We start from the raw sequence: 18,166 nt of genomic DNA, 5'->3' as shown, positions 1-18,166 counted from the left end.
GTTCCCTATGTGCCTATGCTATTAGCGCCAGTTTTGTGTAGTGCCAAATTGCGTGGCACCACATTCTGCAATTATCCTTAATTTATGAGCAGGAGTGCACATCTGTATTCTGCAAACAACTGTGAAGTGCATAGTGGAGGGTATTTCACATTGTACCAGTTATTAGAGCTTCTTCCCATTCCATTCATGCATGGACCCCGGAAAGAATGATCATTTGAATGCCTCTGTGCACACAGTAATTATTCTAATCTTATCCTCACAATCCTTATGTGAGCGATACATAGTTGGATGTACTATATTCCTAGCATCATCTTTTAAAGCCAGTTCTTGAAACTTCATTAATAGATTTTCTCACCAAAGTTCACATCTGTCTTCGAAGAGTCTGTCAGTTCAGTTCCTTCAGTATCCGTGTGACACTCTCCCATGAATCAAACATATCTGTGACCTTTCGTGCTGCCCTTGCCTGTATACATTCAATATCCCATGTTAGCCGTATCTGGTATGGGTCCCATACACTTGAGCTGTGTTCTATAATGGGTCTCACGAGTAATTTGTAACCAATATCCTTTGTAGAATGATTCCACTTCCCCACTATTCCTACAATAAACCAAAGTCTACCACCAGCTTTACCCAGGACTGAGCCTATATGATCATTCTGCCTCATGCCGTACAAAGTGTGACACCCAAGTATTTGTATGAGTAGGTTGATTCCAACAGTAACTCATTCATATTATAGTCATAGGGTATTACTTTTTTTCATTTTGTGAAGTGCACAATTTTACATTTGAGCTCAGAATATGTTCTAAGATTCCACAACAAATCAATGTCAAAGGTATTGGACAGCTGTTTTTCAGACCATTTTTACTACCCATCTAGTAGGTGGGTGTGACATGGGCTTTCTTGCAACTACTGGGTACAGGTTTTTATTTGAGTGATCTACAATATATTATATTTAAAAGAGGATATAACTCAGCTTCAAATTCAATATGGAATCTGATAAGGATTCCATTGGATCCTGGAGCTTTGTTCAATTTCAGTGATTTCTCAGTTTTCAACATTAACAACATTAATGCTTAATTCAATCATCTTTCAGTGATATGAGAAATAAATTTGGGCAATTTATGTGGCTTTTCTTTTGGAAATGGGCATTTGAAAACATTTCTGCTTTTGCTTGCTGCCATCAATTTCAGTTCCTGTCTCAGCCATAAGTGACATGAGACTAACTTTGGGCTGCTAACAACCTTGACATACGACTAGAATTACGTTGAATCTTGTGAAATATCATTTGACAGTATTCTGCTATGATAGTCACAGAAGGCTTCATGCATCCCTCTTTTGCAGCCAAATGAGTTTCATTCAGCCTCTCAGTATCTATAGCCATCTGCTTTGTTTCACACTTGTCATGCAGTTGTCTGCTTTTTCAGAAGCTACTTTATAGTGACCTCACCATGATGGGTCCCTGCCATCCTAAAATTTCCTACTGGGAACATGGTTAGCTATTCTTTTAAACTTGAGTGATAGTTCCTCTACATGCTCCTGTCCTGTGCTAAAAATTTCAGTCCTCACTGAGATTTGACACTACTGCTTATTTATCTAGTTTGTTGGACATGCAGATTTTTCTGTCGTTGAATTTGCCCTCCGTACTTTGCTAATAAGTTTTGGTACAATTGCCTCATGGTCACTGATATCAGTTTCGATGTTGGCATCCTCAAATATTTCAGGCTTATTTGCTGCCATTAGATCCATCAAGAGTGGGGTTTCAAACTGTATGTTCTAGAATAGTTTGAGATAGTGAATTTAGTAATGTTTCAGAAGAGGTCTTACCATGTTCACAACTGACTAAACTGTAATCATCCCAGTTGATTTTTGAATAAGTCAAGTCTTCTCCAGTAATATCAGTATGATTGCAGAATGTACACATAAGTGAAATGAAGTTTTCTCTAAAGTTTTCAGTCACATCACGTTATGAAACTGGTGGTCAATAGTACGACTCAGTCTTTCTCAAACAATCTTGCATGCAGCTTCAATTTCTGTCTCAATGGTTTTGAGATTTTTGCTTACTGCATCAGATACATCACCTCCTTTTACCATTAGCCCATTCTTTTGATACCTGATTAATTTTCCCCAAAAATGTATCCCGTAAAATTTCAAGTTTTAACCAGCTTTGTATACTAACAAGGGAACCTCCCCATCGCACCCCCCTCAGATTTAGTTATAAGTTGGCACAGTGGATAGGCCTTGATAAACTGGACACAGATCAATTGAGAAAACAGGAAGAAGTTGTGTGGAACTGTGAAAAAATAAGCAAAATATACAAACTGAGTAGTCCACGGGCCGCATATGCAACATCATGGACAAATTGAGCTGAGAAGCGTCGTGGTCCCGTGGTAGCGTGAGCAGCTGCTAAACGAGAGGTCCTTGGTTCAAGACTTCCCTCGAGTGAAAATTTTATTTTCTTTATTTTTGCATAGTTATTATCTGTCTGTTCGTTCATTGACGCCTCTGTTCACTGTAATAAGTTTAGTGTCTGTGTTTTGCGACCGCACCGCAAAACTGTGTGATTAGTAGACGAAAGGACGTGCCTCTCCAATGGGAACCGAAAACATTTGATCGCAAGGTCATAGGTCAACCGATTCCTCCACAGGAAAACACATCTGATATATTCTATACGACACTGGTGACGGCATGTGCGTCACATGACAGGAATATTTTGTCGACCCACCCAACTTGTACACTTGGCGAAGGGGTAAAAAGATTCTTCTACCTTGCCTGATTTAGGTTTCCTTGTGGATATGATAATCACTCCCAAAAAAGTGATGAAAACATAAGAGTTTGTCACATAAACTGAAAATAAAAAATTAAACTTTTTACTCGATGGAAGATTTGAACCAAGGACCTTCCGTTCCGCAGCTGCTCATGTTACCACGAGACCACGGCGCTCCAGCGTTCCCAGTGTCCTTGACGTTGCGTATCTTCCCATAAACTACTCAGTTTGTATATTTTGCTTATTTTTTCATAGTTCTACACAACTTCTTCCTGTTTTCTCAATTGATCTGTGTTTAGTTTTTCAAGGCCTATCCACTGTGCCAACTTATAACTAAATCTGAGGGTGGTGCGATGGGGAGGTTCCCTTGTAAGTGTTATGTGAACTTCAGTGCTTTTAGGAGAGCTTCAAACACAGGCACTTTATTTTGGGACCTTAAAGATCTCAACCATAAGAAGTCACAGCCCTGCTTGTTTCAGAATTTTTGCAGCCTCTATTTCAAGCCTGCCATTCAATTCAGAACAAGGGGGCCATGATCTGCTCTGAGGACGAAGATACAGATTGTGAGCTCAATTGAAAGTCCATGAGCAAGGCTAGTGTTATCAACTTTCTCTGACAGTCAATGAAATGATCCAATTATGACTTCAGGGCCCAAACCACAGGCACCATTCATCCCAACATGCATAACAACCTGCAGTTGGTTGCTTCCCTCAGTGGCTGCCAAAATAGCCTCTTCAGCATGCAGAATGAGGCCCCCGAAGTATACACATTGTGTGCACGTGGCATTCCTTCCCATCCTTTTCTGCCCTTTCTGTTAGAGCTACCATCATTATATGTACATTTGAACTGTCAATGATTAATAGACCCCTGCTCTTTTGTGTTTGCCTCCCCTATACCCCCAATAAACTGCCTTTCATTTGACGGTGGTCAGAGTATTTTCGAGTTGCTCACAAATAGCAGCTTACTCGTCCTGTACCCGAGAACAGCATACGCAGTAGTGCTGCATTGTACCTAGTGCAGTGTTTCATGGAACAGTAATCAAATAACTTTAAATGAAACAATGGAAAGTCCAGGATGGGGGTAGCAATCTATCCTTTATATAATATTGTTGTAACTTTACACAAAGTTTCCTGATTCTCTTTTAGTCAATTGGTCTGTTATGCTACAAGTATTATCAATAGCCTTTTAGAACTGGGGCCATTTACAGCCAGAACAAGATATTTATTACCACAACAGAAAAACTTAATTTTGCTGTTTCTCTGACACATTTTTCATGTTATGATCACTAAAATTAACAATATTGTTAATTTACCATGAATGCAGATAATATGAATTGCTGTCAAGAGAGAAAACTAATGTGACCTGATAAGTTAGTTATTTACAGTAACTCTAATAATGCATATTTGCTACAACACTCATAACTTAACGTAGATTCTCAATAACAGATGTTTGCAAGAATATGAAAACAACACTCACAATTGAATGTTTTTCATAAATGTATGTTTCTTCAATGTTAATATACACTGAAATTCGATGTGAATGATTCCATGGGTACCTTGTGTGTAAGGAAGGGAGTGTATGAAACAAAAGGGATGGCAGTCGTGAAACTGTAGGTAATGTTCCTTATTGGTAGGTTTCATGTTGACCAAGCAAAAGGAGTAAAAGAGGAGAGGCTCAGGGAAGGGGAAAGATGGATAGGTGTATTGACACAGGATGGTACACAAAGAGGGCGAGGGCATGAGAGTGGGAAGGAGGTTATAGGACAGAGGGGATGGAAACTGTTGGGTGGAGGGTGTGAGTACTGTAGGTTGAGTGCGGGCCAATTTTGGGAGCAGAGAATGTGTTGTAAGGAATACTCCCATCTGCACAGTTCAGCAAAGCTAATGGTAGATGAGAAGATCCAGATGCCTCAGGAAGTGAAGCAGCCTTTGAAATCAAGCATATTATCATCATCTGCATGTTGTGTCACAGGGTGTTTAGCATTGCTCTTGGCCACAGATTGGCTATGGCCATTCATCCTGGGGGACAGCTGGTAGGCAGTCATACCAATGCAGAAAGTTGTACAATGATTGCAGCAGAGCTTGTATACGATATGGTTGCTTTCACAGGTGGCCCTTCCTCTGATGGGGTATGATAAGCCTGTGACAAGACTGGAATAGGAGGAGCTGGGTGGGTGGATTGGGCAGGACTTGCACCTGAGTCTTCCACAGCCATATGATCCTTGTGGCAAGGGCTTGGGTTGGGAATGGCATAGGGATGGACTAGAATGTTGTGGAGGTTAGGTGGGTGATGAAACACTACTTCAGGAAGGGCGGGAAGTATCTTGGGTAGGATGTCCCTCATTTTAGGGCATGATGACATGTAACCAACCACTTCCTTCACCAATTCTCCACCATACCTACCCTTTTACTTCATGGAACCACATTTATCATTTGATGCCACTTGCCTCTACATGAACACCCCCATGTTCATGGTCTTACTGTGATTGAACAACACCTTTCCCAACTTCCTTCAGACTACAAACCCACTACCTCTCTCCTCATACGCTTTAATGACTTTATTGTGACCCACAACGGCTTCTTCATTGAAGGGAAGGTATAAAAACACAGCCAGGGGGTCCTCTTATGCCAACCTGTTTATGGGCCTTCTAGAGGAGACCTTTCCAGCCTGCCAAAATGCCAAACCCCTAGTCTGGTTCACGTTCATTGCTGACATCATGATCTGGACTCAAGGCCACAACACTCTATCCTCATTCCTTCACAACCTCAACACTTTTTCTCCCATCTGCTTCACCGGTCCTCCTCAATGCAGCATGCCACCTTCCTGACACTGAACTCCTCCTCTTTGATGGCTCTGTCAACATTTCTGTCCACACTATACTCACCAACCACCAACAGCACCTGAATATTGATAGCTGTCATCCCTTCCACACCAAAAGGTCCCTCCCATACAGCCTGGCCACCCGGGAATGGCATATCTGCAGTGATAAGAACTCCCTTGCCCAGTATGCTAAGGATCTCACCAAGGCCTTCACAGACAGGCACTAGACTCGAGACCTAATCCACAAACAGATTTCCCATGCCATTTCTCCACACACTTCCAATCCTCTCACACCCCCAACAACCAGCTAGAAAGGAGTGTCTCCTTTGTCACGCAGTATCACACTGCACAGGAACAACTGAGCTACATCCTTCATCGGGGCTTTTGATTATGTATCATCATGCCCTGAAATGAGGAACGTTCTACTCAAGATCTCTCTCACCCCTCCTAAAGTTGTGTTGCATTGCCCACCCAACCTTCACAACATCCTATTCCATCCTTATGCCACTCCCAACCCCAACCCTAGCCACAGGGATCATACTCCTGTGGAAGACCGAAGTGCAGTCCCCCACCTAGCACCTCCTATTCCAGTCCTCTCATAGGCTTACCTTACCCCATCAATGGCTGGCCACCTTTGAAAGCAACCATTTCATGTACCAGCTCTGCTGCAAACACTGCACATCTTTTTACATTGGTATGACTGCTAACCAGCTGTCCACCAGGACAAATGCCCACAGCCAAATTGTGGCCAAGAGCAAAGTAGATCACCCTGTGGCACAACATGCAGCTGAACGTAATATGCTTGATTTCAAAGGCTGCTTCACTACCTGAGCTATGTAGATCCTTCCCTCCACCACCAGCTTTTCTGAACTGCACAGATGGGAGTCATCCTTACAACTTAACAGCCGTTACCAAAATTATCCTGACCTCAACCTACGGTAACCTGCTGTCCTCACACTCTCCATCCAACAACTTCCGCCCCTTCTGTCCTATCACATCATCCTTATTCTCATCCATTTGTGTGCCCATTGCCTTCCCCGTCCCCTCCAGATTTCTGCCTCTGTTCTGCATGACAGTTGCATTTTGGTCCAAGCTGCTTGAGATAGCAGTCCTGTGTGCATTAGGTGTGCTTGCTTGTGTCAGTGATGGGGATGGTGTAGGGGGGGGGGGGGGGGGGTTATTGCAGTAGGCAGCTGTGTCAGAATGATCTTGTGTCCGCTTGCACCTTGATAGAGCTTAGTATTTGTTGCCATGCCTTCCTGAGTTGGTAACTAGTGTCCCTGTTAATGAGGTTGTCTGTTACGCGAATTTCTATGGCCTCTTTGAAGATGCAGTCCCAGTAGTTATTTGTGAAGGCCATTACTTTTGTTTTGTCATACTTCACTACATGTCCAGTGTTTATGCAATGTTCTCCTAGGGCAGATTGGCTTGGTTGGCATAGGTGGGTAAAACGTTGGTGTTCTTTGCATCAATCTTCCACCATACGAACTATTTGGCTGATATAGAATTTGCCACAGCTGCACGAAATTTCATGTACGCCTGCTTTCTTGGTGCTGACATTGTCTTTCAGCATTCCTAGTAAGACAAGCATCTTAGCTGGTGGTTGGAAGACTGTGTCGATCTGTGTTGCCTCAGTAGTCTCCCTATTTTGGATGACACGTTGCCTGCAAAAAGTAGAAATGCCAGGCCTTTTTTCCCTTCTTCCATTTGTTCTTCATCTTCGTTCCTACTGTGCCTTTGTTGTCAGAAGGCCCTTTGGATTTAGCAGTTGCTGTATCCATTCCTGTGGAACACAGTTTCCAGATGTTTGAGTTCCGTTGATAGGTTTTGATTGTCCAAGATCGTGTGTGCTCTGTGTATCAAAGTGTTGAAAACTCCGTTTAGCTCAGCCAGATGGTGGCAACGGAAGCTTGTAGGTACAGATCAGTGTGTGTGGCCTTGCAGTACACACTGTGAACTAGCGAGCCATATCACCAAAATATTGTGGGCATCAATGATTGTATCTGGCTGGACACCCGAGAACTCTTCAAACAAATTTGAAGTAATTTCTGCATGCCTCTGTCGGTGCTAATACTAATAGGCATCTGAGAGATTTCTTCTATCAATTGACAATATGTTCAGGGTGATGATTCTTCTGGAAAATCTGTAATTCTCAGGGACTTATATTTTACCTGGAAAACTTAGGGAATGTCAAGAATTTTAGAGAATTCTGTGTTTTTAACGTAAAAGTGGAATTTAATTTATTGAGCTTTATAAATCACAGATTCTAAAATACTTAATTCTTTGAAGTGTGCTAATTATTTGAATATTAGTCCGTTACAAATTATTGATGTTAAAAACTGTGGTTAAGCTACAACTAAGAGGAAAGAAAAGTTATTACTGTGAGCTGCTAAACCCGTACCCTCCTCACCCTTGGTCTCTATTAATTTCTCAGGAGCTTCTTGTGATATCATCTTCCTCCCCATACCTGGAATTCTCAGAGATCACACCACCCACTCCCGCCCTGCCTCAAATAGCCACCCTGACATTTAGCTATTGAGGAATTATTCCAAGGCAAAATTCCACACTGTAGATGGAAATGGAAGAAAGCAAAGAGTGTGTGTTTGATCAGCCTGTTTCTTAATTTCTTCAATAAAAAAAGGAACATGAGCTGGTTTTGTGCACATATAATTGGTGTGTGCTTCCAAAGAAAGTTTTATGTCTGTGATGAGTCCAAGTAATTTCACTCTTTTATTTTTACTTAGACTGTCTTTTTTCTGGTTAATTCATAATTGGGTGGCCTGGTCCCAGTGGATAGTCATTTGCATCATTTCTCTGTTGTAATCTCATACACTTACTGTTGTCATATAAGACATTCTTATATGGGAAATAATTTGAAAAGTCATTAATGTAGACAATGAACAGGAATGGCCCAAGAACAGAGTCTTGGGAGATTCCTCTTTTATTGGGGGTAATACTGATCTTTGCTGATAGAAGATGTGAATAAATTGAGTGATTTATCTACAGTGCTATAGTATTTTAACTTGGTGATCATATTGTCACCACAACCTCTTCATCATGCTTTTGTTTTCCAACTACAGTTTTCTGTAGATGTGGATATAAGTGAAACTTACAGGGTGCCATATTAGAATGAGTTGGCTGATCTAACTCATCATACTTTATATTTTCCAATTTACACATTGTCAAAGCACTATTTTCAGCATGTGCAGGAAAAATGACAACCCCTTGGGGTTTCCCTCATTTTTGTCAATCTCCTGTGTCATTGTTTTCTTCCACTCATTCATTCATTGCGTTCTGTAGATCATGTCAAGTATAAGAACCTTAGGGATGCAAAAAGAGTCAGGATACTTTAACCTGGCACAAAGACAAAATAGACATTTAATCACTATTTTGCACTCATGGTAAATTAGAACTGCACTACTTATTGCTAGTCACACTTACTCCATCTACAGGGTTGGACATAAATAAAGAACACAACACATTACCATCTCTAACACGGTGTAGGAAAGCCATTGACATTCAAAACATCTGTATCTGCATCTACCTCTATACTCTGCAAACTGCCTTGTGGTGTGTAGTGAGGGTACTACAGTGTACTAGTGTCACTCCACCTTTTCCTGTTCCAGTCACGTATGGTTCACAGAAAGAATGATTGCTGGTAAGCCTCCATGTGGGCTTGAATTTCTCTAATTTTACATTGATGTTCTTGTCATGAGATATAAGGAGGAGGAAGAAATATATTGATGGACTCTTCCAGGAATGCGTAATCCCAGAACTAAACTGTAGGCCATACAGTGACGCAGAACACCTCTCTTGTTGCATCTGCCACTAGAGTTGGCTGAGCATCTCCGCAAAACTCTTGTACCTGCTATGTGAAGCTGTAATGAAATGTAGAGCCCTTCTTTGGATTGTCTGTTTCCTCCATCAGTCCTATCTGATACAGATCCCATGTTGATGAACAGTATTCAGGTATCGGTTTAACGAGTGTTTTGTAAGCTACTTCTTTTGTTGATGAACCACATTTCCTGAGGATTCTTCCAGTGATTCTCAGTCTGACATCTTCCTTACTTGCAGGTAATTTTATGTAGTTGTTCCACTTCAAATCACCTCATACACGTACACCTAGATATTTTATAGAAGTAACTGCTGTCACAGATTGTTTTGAAATTTTGTAATCATACAATAAAGGGTCTTTCTGTCTACTAACTTGCAGTACATTTGTTTTTGTTGGGGGTCAACTGCCACTCCCTGCACCAAGTATTGATCCTCTGCAGGTTTTCCTGCATTTCACTACAGTTTTCTAGATCAACGGGGACAGGTGAAAATGTGTGCCCCGACAGTGCGCAGCTGACGGTATTAATATAATTCTAATTTCGTTCTAGACAGCTGCAGGTCATCAATGGTGTCTGTTCTTTTGCACATGTCCGAAAGAACAGACACCGTATCCATATAAGTATACAGTTTTCTAGTGTTGCAACTTCTCGATACACAACAGAATCATCCACAAAATGCCTCATGGAACTTCCAACATTGTCTACTATGTCATTTAAGTATACTGTGAAAAGTAATAGTTCTATAACACTTCCCTGGAGTGTGTGCAAAGTAACTTTTAGATGAGAAGACTTTTTTTCCACTCAGAATGATATGCCCTGTTTTGTTTACTACAAACTCTTCAATCCAACCACGCAGTTGGTCTGATATTCCAGAAGCCCACGTTTTGTTTATTAGGCAGCAATGCAGAACTGTAACAAATGCCTTCTGGCATCTACCTGATCACCTGTAACTATTGCTTTCTGGGTGTTGTGGATGAACAAAGTGAGCCAGGTTTCACCTGGACCATTGTTTTTGGAACCCATGTTGGTTCACAAAGAGGAGATTCTCTAGAAATGTCGTAATATCCAAGCATAAAACATCTTCAAAAATTCTACAACAGGCTGATGTCAGAGATACAGATCTATAGTGATGTGTTTTTGTTCAACAAACCTTCTTGAGAACATTAATGGCCATGCTTCTTTCTAATTATTAGGAATGCTTCACTCCTGTAGAGACCTGCAGTACATTGCTGCTAGAAGATAGGCAAATTCTTTTGCATACTTTTTGCCATATTCAGTGATGCTGTAATAGCCTTACGATCACTGATTCCCTGTTCTTTGCTGAGTTGAAACATTTGGCTCTGTTTTTTAGTACCAGGTCTAAGATGTTATCTTCAAAAGTAATTTCTCTGGTAAATTGCTCTACTTAATATTTGGGTAAGGTACTTAAAACAATTTCACAGGATTATCTATCCCTGTTCCTGCTACCTTGGTAAGTTAAAATATTCATAACATGGTCAGCAAATTTATGGAAAATATTCTCCAAATTTCTCTCAATTGTTCAGTCACAGCTGTTGCTGAGGCAGGGGTTCTATAAAATCAGTCATCATGGAATGTATGGACAGATCCTGCATGGTTTTGAAGGGAATTTTATACAATTTTTTCTGCAAAATAGTGGCAAGTTCAGGTAATGATGATGGAGGTGGACTGCCATCACGCACCCTTCTCTCCAAAGCAGAGTACAAAGTCTGTATAATATTTGGATCTGGTGACTGTGGTGGCCATGGTAGATATGAAAATTAATCCTCATGCTTGCAAAATCACTCCTGGACAATGCAAGCTATGTGAACAGGGACTCTGTTACCTTGGAACTCAGCATCACCCTTGTACCATGGGACAGACATGATCAGCCAAAATGATCACATAATCCTTGGCAGCAATGCAGCCTTGCAAAGTAACCGCAGGACTTGTGGAATACCACTACATGGCTGTGCATATCGTTACTGAATCACTGTCATATTTCCTCTTGGCAGCGAACTGTCTGCAACATAGGCTTGGCAGCCAGAATTTGGAAACTATGCAAAAAAAAAAAAAAAAAGCTCATGTGACTAAATGACTTTTTTCAATTGCTCCATAGTCTTGGTTTTATGGTTTCAGCACCACATTTTCATATTAGAGGGATTTGCATCACTTATGTATGGTTTTGGAATTCCAGCTTGTCCTGCAATTCTCAATTTATGGAGCTCGCTTTGTGTAATGTTGGTGCTGATAGGTTTTTTTTTGTCACAGTCGTCTTCAATGACCACCTCTCATGAGTACGTAACACATAGTTTCTTTGGTGTTGTGACCTAGGGAATGATGTTTTTCTACTTTCCCTATAAGTGGTAAAAATCTTCAATACAGTCCCCATATAACACCAGACATGTCAGCTCCCTTAGTTATGAAATCACTCACCATACGAGCACCAACAAATTACTCATATTTGAATTCGCTTAGCTCCAACATAATATGCTCACAACTACATAGACTACTGTTCTGACCAACACTGACACTTGCAACTTATTGAGGGCATTTTACAGGTGCTATTTATAGTAAAGTATAACAGCACTACCTGAAGAGTTGGCTAGCATGTGCATTTATGTTCAAGCAAGAAATTTTGTGGTGTTTCGATATTTTTGCCCAACATCTGTATATTGAATTGAGTAAATTAGTAAGAAAGCTGATATTTTGAAATCAGCTGCTACCTCCTATATTTCATTAAATACCTTCTGTGCTGTTATTAGCTTAATATAGGATTCATCACAGAAACCACATGGTTTTGTATTGGATTCTACGGCCGAGCATTTAGCCTCTGATAGTGGAGGATAACCTTGATTTTTCCGTTAGAGTGGAAACTTTGGTTGTCACAATGTTGTGGAATTGGGAACGTTATATGTTAGCTCTCTTCTCTCTTGCGATTGTTCATGAATGATGAGTGTGACGCAACACGACCTTTGAAGCTGTTTTACTGTTCCAGTCTGCCGACATGTTGCAGACCACAACACCATTTTAACATGGGTTGAAAACTTCAACACAATTGGCTTCACGATGAAGAAGAAATACAGTACCTGTACTCAAGAAAATGTTAAGTGAGTTATGGCATATGCGATAGAGAACCTTAGACTGTTGGTTCACTAGTATGCTGTGAGTTTAGGGACTAACAAGTTAATTGTGTGAAGGATCTCACACAAAAATCTTCATCATTGCCCATACAAAATTCATGTGTGTTACTAACTTGGTGGACACAATTGGGAAGAACAGCATCATACCTTTTGTGAACCCATGCTTGTCAGTAATCTTCACTGGCTTCCTTGCTCCTTCTGATCAAGGCTTATGTGACTTCTTTTTGTGGTGATATCTCAAGTCCTGAGTATATGTTAACAAATAAGATTGCCTTGAAGATCTGCAGATGAGACTCCGGGAGGAAATCATTTGTATTCCACGTAAGATGTTAATCAATGCTACATAGAGTTTTGTGACCAGCTAGGAATCAATCTTAAACTGCTCATGATTCCTGGTGTAATATATTTCCTGTCACTAAGTAGTGCACATTTATTGTTAAACTAACTTCAAAAAATTTATATACACAACTACGAGTAAAATGTTAATCATTGTGTTCAGAAATGTTCAGTCCAATAATTGGTTTGGAACATTCTCCCAGCTCAATTCTTTCCTATAGTGTGCTACTCTTTTCAAATGATTATAAATCCATCTCCTTAGATCTACCTTTATTTGGCCTATATATTTTGTTCTCAGTCGTTCTTTTATGTCCTGATCACCCACAGAATCTGGAATACACGCTGCCTGAAAAAAAAGTGAAGCACCTAGAAGACATGTTCAGATGTCAATGTAATTTCTGACTCATACACACCATCAGTGTGTATATGAAACATTAGAGAGTTGCAGTTTCCTGTGACAGCCGCCAGAGTGCATTAGTGTTGTTCATGTTTAGTGGCAGTAGTGTTGTTCATGTTTAGTGATGTACCAGGCCAGGTAGGATAATTAAGGGGCACAAATAACATCTGATGTTGAGTGATACCTGTGAAGGACATGGAGATGCTGCACACCAATTTGAGACAGCAATTTCAGCATATGACATGTAATATAATGTGGCAAAAATGTTTTTGTGTGATGAAGTATTGTTGCTTAAAGCAATAAAAACAGAATACCATGTCATATTATGGATATCCTACACCAAATAAATAATTCATATCTTGTGTAATCTGGGGTACTGCTTCTTAATGCTGCTGTAGGTTCATCTTGAAGTTACTGCATTGCCACACGGGAATCATACAATGGTTAAAAAAAAATTCTAGTATTTCTTGTTCACACATGCATAGAATTGACTTAACACTGTCTCATGACTGATGTAAGACTGACCTCAGACTGACCTCTGCCTCACCTATGGCGGCATACAAGTTGCCTCTATTAATATGATTTTAAACAATTACTGCCATTGTTACATATTACACTTTTAGATTTATACAATTAAAATTTTTGCATACATCTTCCCAAATTACACAGAAATTTACATGAAATAAAAGTGAATGATTTCATACAAACACTGGAAAGAATCTGTTTCTGTTAAGACTATAAATTACATGTTTTATCATTCCAACAATATATTTTGTTAATTTGCATATTTCATTTTACTTACTTAAAGAATGATCACCGTATCATTTTCAGATGAACAGAGGGATTAGTTTTATTGAAGGAAAGGCCTAGAGTTGATTAATTAACTTTGGACGCATAAAATTTTACATTTCTATATAGTCGTGATTACAGTTCTATTAACTAACACCACGTAGAACATGAGCATACCTGGTTCTGACTGTAAAATCATCATGTCATATTTCTATTAGAGAGACAAACAATTTTTTGGCTTGAAAACATAAAAATAGTTGTCTTTTGATGACTAAAAATATTGGAACTTTAATCATTAATTATTCCATAATTACAATAGCAAAATTATACCTACCATGTGCCAGAAGTTTGTCTAATGTACAATAGCCATTAGGTTTGACTTCACATCATGGCTGGTAGTGATTGAGGGAACTCTTGACAGCTTAACAGTGTGTCACAGACATCTTGCGCCCTCATGAGTTGCCTCTCATGTGAATGTATCGTGGTGACATTTTTCAACAGAACAGTTCTTGTCCACACATTTGTTTGCAGTAACAGTCCTGTGTAATGTTGATGTAATCCCATGGCCAGCAAGATCCCCAGGTCTGTCTCTCATGAAAACATATATGGGATAGCTCGGATGTTAACTCCATCACAGTTCCAGTATACAGGATATTAAGGACCAGATAAAACATCTGTGGCCCCGTTTGTCTCAGGAGCAGGTACAGTGGCTTTACGAAGCCTTCCCCTGTAAATCAGTGCATGCATCCAGGCCCTAGATGGGGTGCGATGTTATACTGAAAAGTGGGCTCATACTGTCAAGTTCTTTGTAAACATGATTTAATACTGTAATCACTGAAATAACATTACATATACCCTCAACCCATGAACTTTCATTTTATTTCATCTTCCATTCTTCACTTTTTTGTCAGGCAGTGCAGTTTCTCATGCTGAAGTACATCACCTATGCAAGAGTCACATCATGTCTTAATGATACTTAATGCCATCCCACATATTTGTCCCAAGGGCCTTTTGATTTAGTAAATATGGCTTGAAACTACATATTATGCCATGTTGTTCAAGGATGTGACTTCAAAAGCAAAATGCTTTATCAATTAGCATGTGATTTGGGAACTGCTTGCAGTTACTAAACATAAGTAAGTAAATTAGTTCTTTAACAGGAGTTCTCACTGGTTCTTCCACCATAATTCTTTTATCTGGCATACATCAAAGTTTACAAAGTTTCACAGTTGTTTGAGTGTTTCATTAAGTTGAAACAAACATATTACTGAAAGCTGAACAAACTATCATAGCAACACCTGAACTGGGAAACATGTCTGGATAGATGGCAATAACACATGAAAGCCTACTTTATATTTCTGTGAACCGCTATTAAATGATGAATCAAGGAATATACTACACCCATCTATGTGTTGTCCTCATTTTGCTTCTTTTTAACAAGATCAGAGGCATTACAGCATGCATAAAAACATTTGAGCAGTCATTATTCCGGCACTCCGTACACAAATGAAATTTGAAGAAACCCTGATACATGATGTAATGGAAAGTCCTTGCTGCTGTGCACTTTGTACTGGTTTTCAGAGTATCCCTGTAAATGTAGATAGTGTGTGCCGAAATTTTGCATTTTGAGTTGCAAAATACTCAAAATTTTTGTGAAGTAATATACATACAATTTTAAAAATTTGAAAAGAATGTAAATATTTTAATAGAGATTATGTTCCAAAAGGAATGATACAAACAATTGATGAGTCAACCTAGTTTAATTAAAGTATCCTTCATCAGATAATATAATACTTCTATGTGAACAGGGAAGTATACTTCTATATTTTCAGGAATACATACAATCTCCCTACTTATGACACAAAAAATTATAAATTTCTGATGCATAATATAACTAACCACCATTAAAACACAGAACTGTTTCATCTTAGTATACTGGATGGAACTGAAAGCATTGTTAAGTCTTCCTCTCAGCTGTAATGATGATTTCTCTGAATCTATGTTTTCCAGGCTTTCTCCAGATTAATGTTGTAACAGATATTCTGTGGCTGAGAAACTAAAAGAAGTAATAGATACTCATTACCAATCATAATTCCCATTCAAAATTCGACACAATCAGTAATAATTACATAGCTATCACGACTTAATTATATTACAATGAAATAGTGCAGTTTGTGTAGTCTCCTAACTAAAATATATGTGTTACAATGACAGGTATCTGATGGTGGAGAGCTTGGTGTGACATTAGCACGATTAACTGCTCAGAATGTTTCTGCCCATATTGAAACCTTTTCCAATCGTGTAACACTTCATTACTATAGTCGCAAAACCAGAGGACATCGTGGCTTTAAACTGCGCTACTCATCAAATGAACAACAAGGTGAGCTTGTAGAAGTGTATGTATTCATATCAATTGCACACTATGTTACTTTATCTCTTATGTTGTTTCTCATACTGAAAATTTTCGACTCTCTTCATATCCCTAATGAAACAAAATGATAATTAGATGGAGGAATAATAACAATAGGCTTAATAATTATTCTAAATCACTTTCAATATAAACTAAAGGATTTTAGATATGTCAACCAGGACATAAAACAAAAAACTAGTTAAATTTATAAATTTCAGTCAATTCCTCTATGGCCGTTATATACATAAAATGCTTTCATGTATTATATTTGGCTTGAGATACAAATTGTAAAGTATAACACTCAATGCATTTACATAAACAAGCCTGCCTCGCATACGCTGCTCAGCCCAAACTGAACTTGAAATGCCTCAAACGGCAGAAACAATTCGTTGTGGAGTGGGGAGGTGGAGGTATAGCAGGGCATGGGTGGGGAAAAGGAAACAGTGCTACCTGGCAAACCATGCAGGGACTAGAAGTGGCAAACAAAGCTACCTGGTGCAGCAAGGCTGTGTGGGGGAGAGGGGAGGGAAAAAATGGAGCAGAAAGGAGAGGATAAAGAAGCGGAAAAGAACAGTGGGTGCACTGGTAGAGAGGAGTGCACTGTGTAGTAAGGGACATTAGTTGGGAAGAGGTGATACTATTGTTGGGTGGTGGATATGGGGGCAGTAGGTTACTGTAGGTTGAGACTGGAATGATTTCAAGAGTGGAGAATGTGTTGTGAAGATAACTCCTATCTGCACAGTTCAGAAAAGCTGTTGGTGGCGGGCAGATTCAGATGGCCTGGATTGTGAAGCACCCCTGGCATCAAGTATGTTATGCTTAGCTGCATGTTGTGCAACAGGGTGGTCCACTTTGCTATTGGCACAGTCTGACCATGGCTGTTGATCCTGGTGGATAGCTGGTTGGTAGTCATACCAAGATAAAAAGCTTTGCAAAGATTGTAGCAGAGGTGGTACATGACACATCTGCGTTATAGGTTACCTGGCCTCTGATGGGGTAGGATAACTCTGTGATAGGATTGGAATGGGAAGTACTTGGTGGGTAGACTCGACAGGTCTTGCACCTGGGTCTTGCAGCATCCCTATGCCACTCCCAATCCCAACCCCTGCACCAAGGGGTTGGGTTTTGGAGTGGCATAGGGATGGACTTGGATGTTGGACTAGGAAGTTGGATGGGTGATGAAACACCACTTTAGGGGGGTGGGAAGGATCTTGGCTACAATGTCATTTATAGCAGGCCATGATGGTAGGTAATCAAAGCCCTGATGAAGGATGTGGTTCAGTTGCTCCAGTCCAGGGTGATATTGGGTGCTGAAGACGGCACTCATTTGTAGCTGGTTCTTGGAGGTGGTGGGAGGATTTCAGATCTGTGGGATATGGCACAGGTAATCTGTTTGTGGACTAGGTCTGGGGGGTAGTGCCCTGATGTGGAAGAGATGACAGCTTTTGAAATGCAGATACTGTTGGTGGTTGGTGGGTTTAATGCGGACAGAGAGTGGGTGGAGTCCTCAGAGAGCAGGAAGGTGGCATGTTGGGTTGAGAAGCACTAAGTGAAGTGAATGGGAGAGAAGGTGTCGAGGTTGTCAGGGAATGAGGATAGGGTGTTGTAGCCTTGAGCCCAGATCAGGAAGATATCAATGAACCAGAACCAGATCAGGGGTTTGGATTTTTGAGAGGA

General features: G+C 40.1%; 1 protein-coding gene across 1 annotated transcript in view; it reads left to right on the top strand.

The window, feature by feature from the left end:
- LOC124711575 (cubilin-like) overlaps positions 1-18,166 on the top strand; it is a gene marked incomplete in the record, with an annotated part of 644,865 nt that overhangs the window by 376,234 nt on the left and 250,465 nt on the right. The window contains 1 exon segment of the mRNA XM_047241722.1: positions 16,294-16,459. Within this exon segment, the coding sequence (XP_047097678.1) occupies positions 16,294-16,459 (166 nt within the window).

Source organism: Schistocerca piceifrons, chromosome 8 (genome assembly GCF_021461385.2).
Source record: "Schistocerca piceifrons isolate TAMUIC-IGC-003096 chromosome 8, iqSchPice1.1, whole genome shotgun sequence".
Classification (NCBI taxonomy): domain Eukaryota; kingdom Metazoa; phylum Arthropoda; class Insecta; order Orthoptera; family Acrididae; genus Schistocerca; species Schistocerca piceifrons.
The sequence above is the reverse complement of the archived record's forward strand: the minus strand, read 5'-3'. Positions and strand labels throughout refer to the sequence as shown.